This window comes from Nematolebias whitei, chromosome 1, assembly GCF_014905685.2.
Source record: "Nematolebias whitei isolate Nwh7 chromosome 1, NemWhi1, whole genome shotgun sequence".
NCBI lineage: Eukaryota > Metazoa > Chordata > Actinopteri > Cyprinodontiformes > Rivulidae > Nematolebias > Nematolebias whitei.
Window position 1 is genome coordinate 29611710 of NC_056498.1, and position 13900 is coordinate 29625609.

At 42.8% G+C, this 13900-nt stretch overlaps 1 protein-coding gene across 1 annotated transcript in view; it reads left to right on the forward strand.

The window, feature by feature from the left end:
- Positions 1-2049: 2049 nt before the first annotated feature.
- neurl4 (neuralized E3 ubiquitin protein ligase 4) overlaps positions 2050-13900 on the forward strand; it is a 27388-nt gene continuing 15537 nt past the window's right edge. The window contains exons 1-8 of the mRNA XM_037698056.1: positions 2050-2238; positions 11313-11835; positions 11949-12014; positions 12097-12545; positions 12690-12801; positions 13126-13214; positions 13303-13375; positions 13525-13798. Of these exons, the coding sequence (XP_037553984.1) occupies positions 2074-2238; positions 11313-11835; positions 11949-12014; positions 12097-12545; positions 12690-12801; positions 13126-13214; positions 13303-13375; positions 13525-13798 (1751 nt within the window). The 5' untranslated portion in view covers positions 2050-2073. The remainder of the gene's footprint in view (positions 2239-11312; positions 11836-11948; positions 12015-12096; positions 12546-12689; positions 12802-13125; positions 13215-13302; positions 13376-13524; positions 13799-13900) is intronic.

The following is a 13900-nucleotide window of genomic DNA, read 5'->3' on the forward strand; positions in this document are numbered from 1 at the left end:
TAAGTGCTCAGTTTTAGCCCTTGTTCAAGTCAAGCTTAGAAAATGTACAAGTAATTCATTACAGAATTAAATTTTTATAAATGGACGTATTTTCTCATTGCAGCTGAAACCAGTCATACAAATTGATCTCGGTGGCGTTGTTGCAAAGAAATGGATGATTCTGAATAAACTCTCCCTGAAATGGTTATTGGTGAATATTAATTTTGCTGCTGCATTAAAGGTAAAATGAAGGTTAAATTGTGTTCCATGTGTTGGACTCAGAAGGCACAGCACTGGATGATTTAATGATTTAGTTGCTCCCTCTAGTGGATCATTGAAGATGACGTTAAATACATACCATCATCTTGTGGCTGATGTTTGTAACTCAATACATCAAGATTTCATTATAAGGCATACTTCATACATACAGGAGCACAGTGAGCATCCCATTAGAGATCAGAGAAAAAAACAATCAAATAAAAACAAAGGTACAAAGAAATGGACATGCACACACACATACGTTTCATTTAAAAAAAAATTGGCTTAGAAGATTTAGATCACTGTTAATACACTCAGGTTTCTTGTATTTTTACATTTTATTTATTTATTGCAGTGCAAAATGGAGGCTTTATGATTTATGTTCTAACTTTAGTTGTAAGAGGTTTTTGAAAATTTACGTGTACACTGTGTAAGGAGTGTATCTAAATCATTCATCAAGACATTAACTTTTTCAATATCTTCCTTTTCGAGTCACGTGGGGTCACTGGTGCCACTGGTGTCCATATCCAGCTGTCACTGTATAAGAGGTGGGGGACAACTGGACAGGCCACAAGTCCATCACAGGGACACATAGAGAAAAATGGGACAAACAACCATTCGCTCTCTCACTCACACCTAGGGACAATTTAGTTACCAATCAGCCTAACATGCATGTTTTTGGGAGGAAACCGGAGTACCTGGAGAAAATCCACGCATTGCGTGGAGAGAACATGCAAACTCCACCCAGAAAGGCCCTCTGGAGGAGATTCAATCCTGCAACCTTCTCGCTGATAGCAGCAACTCTACCCACTGCTCCACCGTGCCGCCTTACCTAAATCATGAGGATATGTTAAAAAATGTACAGCTGCAAGTCCTTTGCATAATTATTTTAGTTTAGGTTACATTTTAGAATAGCATGTACAATGGGGCTACAAATAAAAATTTTATAATTTTGGACCAAAACTAGAGCGTTGGGGTACTCCATCACACCAAACACTTTCTTTGTGAGATGTACAATCACTAAAATACACTAAAAACTATATATTGCCTGTTCTCAGATATTTTAGAACTGGACCAGATGAGCTAACACACTTTTAGCCTGTCTAATAAAATATTTTGGTCAACAGGTGTCTCTATGATTCCAGGGGAACTGAGCTAACTCCTAGTCTGAGTGGAGTTGAGCTAACAGCTATTATGTGGAGCTGGTTCAGGATAGTCTAATAATTTCTCTACAGTAATCTGTTCAGGTAAATATCTTGGTCAACAGAAGCAGCACAGAAATCCAAATCCACTAAATTCTTAAGATTAAACAAAAACATAAAATCAGTATATTATATTTTTATTGAAAAGTGGAACAATGGACACTAGGCCTTTAAGCTGAAGCTTATCTGAGATGAAAGTTGAAAATTCTGTTACCCTTTTGTTGCTTTTTACACACTAAGCACCATGGGTTTGTATTGTCTGCATCATTTGAAACTTTTATCACAAAATATCCTCTGCACCATATAATATTATTACCTACTCTTACAAAAAAACTAGCATGTACGTTTTTTTTTTTTAAAGAGGCAATAATATTATAGTTGTGGGACATCGTGTTTAAGCTAAAAATCTGAGAAAAGTTAAAATTAAAAATAATAAATTAATAATGTTACATTTGAACATCTTGTGTCAATTTTAATTATTAAAAATAAATGACAAGCAGCGTGGTCGTTTAAGGCGGAAGTGAAGAACTTGTCAACACCGTTACCATGGAATCGTGACGCAACCACCAAGACCGTAAATGAAACAGGACTGTCGTAAAACCTCGGTGTCGTGAACCTTGGCCGCCCATTGAAGATGGCGGCGGAGCTGCATCCGCGGAGCGGAAAGCTGGTCGGCCTGTCCAACTCGAACCGAACCGCTCGGCGCAACCAGCCCGTCCAGGAGTTCAACCACGGCCTGGTGCTCAGCAAGGAGCCCCTGAGGGACCGGGATGTCTTCACCGTCCGCATCGACAAGAAGGTAAACAAGCGAGGGCCCGCTGCCGCCGAGCGGCTGCAGCGAACCCTGAGCCCGGGGCTCAGTCTGCCTCCGCCGGCGGTGAGGGGCTTCTGCTGCCCGGGGGGAGGTTCACACAGCATGACAGCGGCCGCACTCTGCGGTTCGACATCAATATGTTCATTATCGGAGCCTTCGCAGGGGCACGGTGGCTTAAACACCTCCCGGAGAGTTAGTGCAGATTTGTTAAAGTTAGCGATAACCCGCCCGTGTTAGCCTCGGTACCGACTGTTAGCCGCGCTAAAGACCGGTTAGCATCAGACAGGCTGGTGGAAACCAGGCTTTCTGGAAGGTACCACGGACGCTGCTGTGTGAGACAAGGAGCTGCAGCTCTCACTGGATGACAGGAGCTCAGTCCGGCGGGGTTGGCTTGTTTTGTAGCCCCGCAGACAGGCGGTGTGTTGTGGTTCTGCAGGAGCTCCTCTGCTGTGTGATGTTAACGGTACCCAGAGATTAGACTGAGCCCGACCTCCTCCTCAGGTAATACACACAGGCTGTTTAAAGCTGTTTTAAACAGAGTCAAGCCCATCATGATTAATAACTTAATAATAACGCATTAATTACATGTACTTGTAAAAAACTTCTTCTTTTGGTGTTAAATTCATGTGCTTGATCATAACTCGAGTGCAAATCACTCTCCCTCCCCTCCCTTCTGAGGGTTGTTTGGATATTAGCTGGCTTGATTTAGCCTGTGGCCGAAACGTCCCCCATGTGGACCTGGCTAATACAGTTCTTGTGACCCCAGAGAGAGAGGGCAGGGAGTGATTTGCAGGTGAGTTCAGTGCGCCCTTAAACAGAGCAACTCTGCAGTTTAAAGCTTGTGAGCGCTGTGCTTTTCACAGTGAGCTGATAATTTCAAGAAGCATCAGTAGAGAAAACATCTGTTAGCTGTTTTTTTTTTTTGTCTTAATTATTTTGAGACTTTTTTTATTCTAGTTTTTCTACCCCCCTTCTCGTTTCCAGGTTCTTTTTTTAAGCCAGCAGCTGAACTGGATGTTTTCAAGCTAAACATCTGGTTTAACAGCACGTGCTAACTGCATGTAGGTGATTATGCAGCCCTTCTTTGTCTGATAAGGCCTCTCAGATGAAAATCAATACTTCTCCATCATGAAGCACCAGATGCAACTAGAGTCTCTCTAATAACATCCCCTGAGCTACAGAGTGAGGACATAAAACACAGGAAGAAAATGATGGGTTATGAACAATTAATATCTTACCTGTTGTAGGTAGCACTTTGAAAGACCTCAGTTAGTTTGGCTAGTCCGAATGAGGCCACAACCTTTACTGGTAATTCAGGCAGAAATTGATTGTCCTGCTGGAAGTGCTCCATTCTGAGGTTGTTCAAAGAGCTCTTTTTTATAAAACTGTTCAGCAAAATGGCGTCACGCGCACATCTGTCTTTGTCCTTCTTGCTGTTCGTGAATCACAGATGTAGCCGGCCATGTTGGGTACAGGAACCAAACGAGGCACGAAGCAGAACTCGTCCACGTTCATGTGAAGTGCAGCTCGTTAAACGTGACGTGAACGTTGGCCTCAAGTTGTTTTCAAAACACGACATATCTGTTTAGCGATTCTCTTTGTGACTAATTTATTTTAAACTAAATATGAAATTGCTAAAAATCTTTCTTTGGTAATAAATTTGTTTTTGTTGTCTAATCCTGCGACCGGCTGCTCAGATTGTGTGTCATCACTTTGTCACATCACTGAGCTGCAACACCTGCTTACATTTTCACATGTCAACTGTTTAGCCTCTGTTACTACCTTTGGCACAAAGGAGCATTGGGTGGGTTGGTGTTGTTTGATTCGGTTCATTCATAAATCACACCGGGGTGGCCAGAAGAGAAACCCCACTTGAACTATAGTTTCTAACCCAACATTAGGAGAGTGCTGAGGTTTAGAGCAGTCTAATGGCGAACTGTCCTGCATGTTTTAAACGTTCCCCTGCTTCAACACACCTGTCAGAAATGAACGAGTCTTTGGCTTCTGCTAAACTTGATGACAGCCCGAGCAGGTAATTATTTGATTCAGGTGTGTTGAAACCGGGGCATTGCTCAAGGGCCCAAAGTGGGGCAAATGAGGACAGAGGCAGGTGTGGGTGCTTCATCTTTCCCACCCACATTTTGATGTCATGGTCAGGGGGATTGGAACCAGCAACCTCCTGATCATTGTTTTGCCTTCCCTAACCGCTGTGCCACCACTCCCCCAGAAATATAAATAAGGAAATAAAACATCAAGCAAAAATGAGTTTGTATGGAGCTCAGCTGGTGTGTTTTCTATTTGAGACTAACTAAATAAATAAGTTAATAACTAGAGAAATGGCATTTTCTGCAAAAATGCACTGTGAATACTTATTGCTGAAAAACAGCTGAAATTAGCTTAAAAAAAACCCATGAAAAATAGCTGAAATAAAAGAACAAGCCTAAATCTGAAGAAGAAAGCAGAAAGAACATGTTTGCTGAATTAGGTTTAAATAAGCAGAAATGAGCACCAAAAAATAGCTGAAAGTAGCTGTAAAGGCAAAAGAAGCTGAAACTACCAGAAGGAAGTGGAAAGATCTGAAATAAGCTAAAAAATGTGGAATTAGCTTAAAAAGCTAAAATTAGCATCAAAAGAGCTGAACAGTATAGCTGAAAGAGCAGAAAAAGCTGAAAGGAGCATAACAAGCTGAAATTATCATAAATAAGTCAATTAGGCTGAAAGTAGCAGAAATTAACATGAAGAACTTGAATTTATCTGAAAACAACTGAAATTAGCTTACAAAAGGTAGCTGAAAGGGTAGAACAAACTTAAATTAGCAGAAAAAGTGGAAAACACGTTTGCCCAATTAGGTTGAAATTAGCAGAAATGAGCACAAACAAGTGAAAATTATCTGAAAAAAGCTGAAATCGGCATAAAACAGCTGAAAAGGCAGAAAGAAGCTTAAATTATCAGAAGGAAGAGGAGAGAGCACATTTTTGCAGAATTAAGCTGAAAAAAGTTAAAATGAGTGCAAAAAATGTGGAATTAGCGGAAAAAGCTAAAATGAGCATAAAACCGCTAAATGGTACCGGTAGCTGAAATTGCAGAAACGTGCATAAATAAGCTGAAAGGAGCATAAAAATCTGAAATTAGCAGAAGTTAGAAGAAGCACAAAAATGTTGTAGTTAGCAGAAAGATTCTGAAAGCAGCAAAAAACAGCTGAAATTAACTGAAAGTAGCTGAAAAAAAAAGAAGGAAGCTGAAAGAGGGCAGCACGGTGGCACAACTGGTAGAGCTGCTGCCTCTCAGTGAGCAGGTCCCTGGTTCAAACCCCGGTCCAGGGGCCTTTCTGGGTGGAGTTTGCATGTTCTCTCTGTGCATGTGTGGGGTTTCTCGGGGTACTCCGGTTTCCTCCCACAGACCAAAAACATGCATGTTAGGCTGATTGGTAACTCTAAATTGTCCCTAGGTGTGAGTGAGAGACTGAATGGTTGTATGTGTCCCTGTGATGGACTGCGACCCGTCCAGGGTGTACCCTGCCCCTCGCACAGTGATTTCTGGACATGGGCACCGGCGACCCCCGTGACCCAAAATGGAAGAAGCGGGTAAAGATAATGGATGGATGGATGAAGCTGAAAGAAGCTGAACCAGAACAAAATGTGAAATAAGCAGTAAAAGGTTGTAAACACATCTAAAGATTTGAAGGAGGTAAAATGAGTTCAATTCATTTCCTATGAGGAAAAAATGGCAGAAAAGGCTAAATATTTCAACAAGCTAAAGTTGCATCAAAACCAAAAGTCATAGCAGGATTGTCCTGAAAGAGCTGAACGTTTTGATTTATGATTTGTTGAAATGGCACAAAAACTGTGAAACGAGAAAGATGCTGAAAAACATACGGAAGAAAAATGGATCACAATGTGAACGCTTCATAAACATCCACACTGTTGTACGTCTTTCAACTTATTATTAAGCTTTTATTATCCGTTGTAAACGCCTCAGTGGCCTCAGCATCTCTGACGCCCACTGGCTGCTGCTTCATAAACCCAAACCAGGGAAAGAGACGAGGTTCGTCTCCTCTGCAGCTCCAGGCTCAGCTACTAGTTAACGTGTTAACCCTGCTCCTGTCTAGTTGTAGCACACTGCCTTACTTTTCTTTTCTTGTCGGCTCAGGTAAAGCTTTTCGGCTTCGCTTTTCTAGACGTTTATTTTCTGTCTGCTTGAACTTTGTGTGCTGCGGCAGAAAAAACGGAAAAGGTGGAGCTTTTTTTTTTGTTGTTGTTTAGACAAATTTCACCTTGAGCCGCTGGAGGAGCGAGGTGAGCCGTGAGGTCACCCGTCTCTGGGAGGATGTGTGGACACGAGTCCGTCTGCAAGCTGAGCAGAAACGTCCCACAGCTGTGGTTTTTAACTCCCAAGTCTGCCGTCGAGGAGTCGTTAGACCGACGAGACAACCGGAGTCCCCCCTCAGAGATCAATGGTGTGTCACGGTGTTTCCAGCTTAAAGTGATATGAGGCTGGTTGTTGTTGGGTGAGCCCAATGTCAGACAAGACAAAGGTTTGTTGTTGTGACTGAAGAATCATCTTTTTCCCTCAAACATCAGATCGTTGTGAGTATTTGCTTCATCTTTGAACAGCAGGTGCTTTTTATTACCCATCACCATGAAAAGGTGTGTTTGTATCAACAAACTAACGAACCAGCTGCAAACTCTCAGAAAGTAGTCAACATCTGGAGCCACCTTGATTCAAGATGGCCGCCAAAGCTAATGGAGCAAACGTTCAAAACGTCTCTACAGTCGTATAAACAAAAATGGAACACCCCCAAGAAATATTCTGTCGTTTGGTAAGAAATGACTCATCTTGTTTTTGTTATTCTCTGGAAATGGAAGTGGTTTTAATTTCAGGTCGATTATCAAAATCAGCCTCGCTTTATTAATTTAACAGATTATGTTTAGAAAAATGCACCTTTCACCTGAGGGAGACGTTGGGACACCCTGTACAGATGTTACACCAGAATCGTTGGTGGATTTGCTGCTCTGGTTGGGTCATTGTCACGTTGCAGGGTCCAGTTCTGCAAAGCACCCCCCAACCATGACCCTTCCACCTCCGTCCTTCACAGTAGGGATGAGGTTCTTTGAACGGAGGATTTATTTTATTGTTTAGTCGTGCTGTCCCCTAACACACTGGTTCTCAAACTGGTTTTTTGTCGGCCCCCTCTTTGGAGGAAGGAAGCCACTCCCCGGCTGCAAATAAAAATGTTACTACATGAACCAAAATCTTTAAAATCTAATCCTTCTAAGTGAAATAAAGTCATTTAAGGCAGAGGTTTGTCAAATAAAAATAATTTTAAAGATTTGTGTTCCAATGACTACTTTTGTAAAAGTCACCCTTTAAAATATAACAGTTATGTACAGCAGTCCCTCGTTTATCACGGGTTTCAGGGACCACGCCCCCGTGATAAGTGAAAAACTGTGAAGTAGGGATGCAGTAGTCCAAGTTCAAGTTTCACTCCCATTCTCTCTCCTTTTGTGTAAATAAAATATTACAGTATTTAAAATTGTTTAAGTAAACAATCCATGCTGCATGGATTGTTTACTTAAAATATTAGAGAAGAGCATCAGGACAGCAAAGGGTTAACCCTTCACGCAGCAGAAATATACTTCTTGATCACTTGCATTGTAACAACTTAACATAAAAGTTCTAAAATAACTTTTAACACTTCTATATTTTGTGATTATGACGATTTTACGATGTGACATACTTTGAATTTTAAGTTGGAAGACAAAAGTCGATCGGTGCAGCTGGACAGCGAAGGGTTAACTTCACGAAGCTGCTTCAGCCGGAGGACAAATGTGTTGGTGGCAGAGAGCGGAGGGAGCTTCTCCCTGCTCCTGTGGGCTGCACACAGGTGCTAAATCATAAAAAAAACCATACTTGCCGTCGTACACGTCGCATCTTTTGTGCGTCACCGCTGACCACCCGGAAACGTGGGCTAGTGTTGTGCCAAAATTCAATTGGCTGCCAAATGGCGACCGCGGGAGCGTGGATGGGAAGACTTTAACAAGAATTTAACAAGATGTTATTTGTTTGCTCAAAATTATAAAGTGTCTCAGTTTTCCTTTTCCTTAATAAATGCACTTTGACGGTCAAATCAGCGAAATGCAGCTGATTTGACGTTTGCTCCAGGAGTTCCGGAGCGAGACGAAGGTGATTCTGTATGGCAAGCCAAGTGTCTCATTAATAGCCACTTTTACCTATTAATGAGACACTTGGCTTGCCATATAACTCGAGGGCCATCTAGTGGCTGAAAATGGTAGTGTTCAATATTTTCCATGTCAGAATGAATGAAATAGTTCGATCTCAGTCAAAAATTGGGTTAATATGGGAAAAAAAGTACATTAGTCGCTTCAGTGTATAAGTGGCAGGACTTGCATATTTATGCAAATAGGTGCAACTTATACGGCGAAAAGTGCGGAAATATTTAAAATAAACAATCCATGCCGCTCGTGTGGTTCCTACATTAATCAGCCAGTTGTGTGTCATGTCTTTTACTTTGAAAAACCACAAAAGAACGAGTCCTCGAAAGTTGAACTGCGAAGTAGCGAGGGACTACTGTAAAGGCTCAAATACACTGAGATGTGTTTAAAATGATCAATTTATAGACCTTAGTGTGGCTAAAAGTAGGCAAACTAGACAAACTGAACAAAATCTATGCAAAAATGTCTATTTTTAAATATAAATTTGATCCCTACAGCATTACTTTTATCACAGTTATGTCACGGTATTTTTCCAAATATAATCAGGCTTCATGCATCCAAACAGTCCAAACCTTTTTTATATTGTTATATAATCCATTTCTTATTTGCTCTGGTTCAGTCAGTGCTGTGAACATTTTGTGACGCGGCTTTAAAGATTAAAATAAAAGAAAAGGTCCAAAACCTTTTAAACAACTGAACGTTTTTATTCCAACACCTTCATCATCAGAAATGTTCACCGACGAAGCGTTTAGGGTCAGAGTTTACCTTTTTATTCCACTGGAAAACTTTCCTTCAGGATTATATCACTGATGTGTTCTTTTTTTTTTTTACAGACACAGCATCATTTAAATAATTGATCAGTCCTGATGTCATGTGGATGATTTACTTTAGGTAAATAAGAAACGTGTGAGCCCCTCGGTGATGCCTCAACATTAACATCCCATTTTGGGAACTTGATCTATTTTTTTTCCATATTTTCAGTATTTTTGTTGTGTATTCTGGTTAGTTTTCAAAGAAATAACCCTGAAAAGACAGAATGAGTAAAAATAGACCACATCACAAAACCTGACAGACTATGTTTAGATCCGTGTGCAGTTTTTAGCTCCACTCTTCAAACTTCAAAACTTCTCTTGTTCCACAACATGAACAGCCTCTGCTGACGACTCTTCTACTTTCTGCTCCTGGAGTCGTGTGTTTGCTGTGATTGATGCTAGAATAGTTTTGCATTTTGTTCTAAAAGTTGCTTTAAGTTGAGTGTTTAGGTAAAAATGCATGACAAAACTTCTAACTTGACTGATTTATTTTTCCACATTTTACGGTCGGGGCAAAAAACAAAAAGCAAGGCAGGAAGAAAACCCAGCTTGGTGATTTAGAGCTTCATGATTAGGGCTGTCGCGATAAACAATAAATCAATTAATCACATGATAAATGAAAATTATCAACCTCATTTTCTTGTATCGGCTTTATCGTTTCTTCATGTCTCTCTTTCTCTTTCTTTCTCTCTTTCACTGACCCTTCCATTTCTATTTTTTCCTTTTTAAAACCCATTTTAACTGTAAAAAAATCACATTTTTGGATCATTAAAAGCAGCTAAGCTGAGAAGCTAAGCTACAAGCTAAGCTAACAGGCTAACTTCGGGGGAAAAACCTCCGTCTTGTTGAGCTCCAAAATTCACAGTTGAAACCCGTGCCTTTATGTAAAGTTTTTCTCTGCAAAAAAAAGGTGAGAACTTGTTTACTGATATTTTATTTTATTTTATTAAAAGCTTTGTGGAAAAATGCTACGCTAAAGAGCTCAAATCACACCAAGCGTCCGCCATTTTGAGAATTGAAGAGAGTCGGTCCACGACACGTCAAGGGGCTTCCCTCCCAATTTTCTTGAAGAGACACGCTGCTCGCTCCCTCACTATCCATCCTTAGGTTCAAACAGTCTTATAGTGCCATCCGGTGGTCGAAAAAAGTACTGTACATAAAACAAATTAACAAACATTCTTAAATTTGACAATAATTACTAATTATTGACAAATTTCAAACAATATTATTGTTTATTGCAATAATTTCTGAGGCAATTAATCGCTCAGCAAAATTTGTTATCGTGATCATGATTTAGGAAAATATGCATCTGCAGTATTATTCAATCCATGTGACTGTGGTGGTATTAGGTTTTTAACATTTTGATATATTCTGCAGCTGTAGGTGGTAGAGTTGCGTTTGGGTCCAAAAAAACCCGACCCGGCCCCAGCCCGTATCCATCATTTCCAAACCCCACCCCATCTGACGAACTAACAGTAATTACTGGAAAAAACAGTTATTACAGGTATGAACCCGACATTTTTAAAAAAGCTTTGACTTTATAGATGTACTTTAAAAAAAAAAATTATTATGGACCGGCCCAGTCCGAATCCGGGTCGGGCTCCAGGTTTGGGTTAGAAATCAGCTCTAGTAGGTGGTGGTTGATTGATTTATTTTTGACTGCTCCCAGTCCCTTCTGCAGGGGTCGCCACGGTGAGTGAACTCGGATGAAAATTTGGCATTCAGCAAATGTTGATTGATAAAGTCCCACATGGGAGTGAGATAACTCTGTTGGTCGTAATGAAAAGAGGAAAATATGTCGGAGCGGCAGAACCGGTCTTCGTCAGATCACAACTGGATCAGCGTTCAGCGCAGTTTGAGCGACTGGGATCAGACGTGTACTTTACATGATCTGCTTTAGTTAAAACTTGACACCAAATCCTATTGTTCTTAAGCTAATAACAATTGTACATTGTTTTTAAATGGCTTGTTTGACTAATTGTCAATAATTAGGTGAAAACTCTTTTCCTCTCAGGTGAACTCGTGGAGCGGCTCCATTGAAATCGGCGTGACGGCTCTGGACCCCGCTGCGCTGGACTTCCCCAGCAGCGCCACGGGCCTCAAGGGCGGCTCCTGGATCGTGTCGGGCTGCTCGGTCCTCCGCGACGGACGCTCTGTCCTGGAGGAGTACGGCCGCGACCTCGACCAGCTGGTCGAAGGCGACCGGGTAGGCATCCAGCGCAGCTCCCGGGGCGAGCTCCACCTCTGGGTGAACGGACAGGACTGCGGGGCCGCCGCCAGCGGCTTGCCGTCCAAACTCTGGGCCGTGGTGGACCTGTACGGAAAGTGCACTCAAGTGACTGTGGTGAGCTGTGAACCACCGCCTCCCTCTGCAGAGAAGGAAAGAGAGACGATAGAACGGGACCAGGAGGACGCGGAGGACGCAGAGGAGGAGGAGGAAGAGGAGGAGGTGGTAGTGCATGGAGGAAGGGAGGATGGAGGGATCACAGCGCTGATGAATGTGGCAGCGATGAATGGAGTGGTGAACGGAGATGAAGGTAAAACAGAAAGTGTGTCCGAGGGTTTAACGTATCGAAACAAACAAAAAAAATCTGATCGGGTCTTTATGGGATTATAAATCTGATTTAAATAGTTTTATCTCTTGATTCAGTGCCTGAGCTCAGCTGCAGTAATAGCAGACCAGACAAGTTCCCCAACAACCTGGAGGCTGACACCGGTAAGACCCCCCCCCCCGATTAGACATTAGACATTTGGAAGGTGACCACCATGATAACCGCTCTCTTCCCGTCTCCCTTCAGGTCTGACAGAGCACCAGCTCTTTGACGTGTTCAACAACGCAATAGTGTCCTTCTACCGCTCTGAGGATGAGGGCGGAGGGGAAGACGGTGGAGGAGGGGTAGGTGGGGAAGGAGGAGGAAACGCCGGATCCGACTCTTCCTCAAGAAACGAGCGGGGAAGCAGAGGTGGAGGAGGCACGGCGGTCAGTGACGGTGGAACAACAGCGGGAGAGGGAGGTGGTGGGAACGCCGATAACAGCCCGGCTGGCAACGGAGGAGGAGGGGTGGGGTCGGGAGCGGTGACGGGCGGGATGACCACGAACGACGCGCTGCTGTTCCACGAGAAGTGCGGCACGCTGATCAAGCTGAGCAACAACAACAAGACGGCGGAGCGGAGGAGACCGCTGGACGAGTTCAACAACGGCGTGGTGATGACCAACCGGCCTCTCCGCCACAACGAGATGTTTGAGGTGCGTGCGCTCAGCTCGCCGCTGCCATCAGTGTTCATACGCTGATCTAATTCATGACACTAATGCCATTATTGGAAGTTGACTAAACTCACCAAACATGAGCCCCTTTACCTAAAAACAAGAAGTTTGTGTTTTTGTTTTCAGATCCGCATTGATAAGCTGGTGGACAAGTGGTCTGGCTCGATTGAGATCGGTGTAACCACGCACAACCCAAACAACCTGGACTATCCTGCAACTATGACCAATCTGCGCTCAGGTGACAGAAAACCTGCTGAAAATCTCTAATAAACAAAAGATGTTCAAATGTTTTGGACTGGGCCCTATTCAGCATGGCCGCCGCAGTCTACTGATGTTAGGAAGCACAAAAATACCTCGTTCAAGATAGGGTTAGAGTTAGGGTTATGATCTTACGGGACATCTTGCTTACTGTAATTTTTAAGATTTGACCTATGGCTTCTACATTTCTCAGCACAAGGTGATGTTAGTTTTAAACTCTGGGATGAAGAGGCGGGTGATATGCACTCCTTCAAGGAACTCCAACCTGTGTTTAAAATTGCATCTTTTCTTTCCACTTCATCAGGTACAATCATGATGAGTGGCTGTGGGATATTAACCAATGGGAAAGGAACCCGCAGGGAATACTGTGAATTCAGCCTCGATGAGCTACAGGTTTGTGACGACAGCGAAAAAGAAGCATTTTATTGTTGTTTTGCTGTTTTTAATTATGCAGTCACTCTTTTTTTCCACCTGTATGAAGGAGGGTGATCACATAGGGTTGATGCACAAAGCCAGTGGTGCGCTCCATTTCTACATTAACGGAATTGATCAAGGTGAGGCACTGAAACGTACGCAATGATGCTGAGCTGTAAGCGCATCCCTGATGGCTGCTGATGAGAACAACCAGCACCAAAAGGATACGTTGTGATTTAAGTACAAGACCCTAACTTTATCTTTTAATCTCTTTGTCTTTTTCCCCCAGGTGTTGCAGCAGCCCAGACCCCCAGTGTGGTCTATGGTGTGGTGGACCTCTATGGTATGGCTGTTAAAGTCACCATAGTCCACAACCACAACCACAGTGACCGCCTCAGGCGCAACAACGCCATCATGAGGGCTCTTTCGCCTGACGTAGGTCGACCCCGGCCGTCCCTTACCCTCACTCCTGACTCGGAGGGGCCCGACCGCCTGCTTTTTCACTCCAACTGTGGCCAGAAGGCTGCCATCATCTGTGACGGCAGGACAGCGCTGCGACCACAGTGAGTCCTTCTCTTCTTTGGTTCATACGGAGAGTGTCTTTAACTTTAAAATATGGAGGGTAAAACATGTAGACCTTTAAAATGTAGAGGGTAAAACATGTA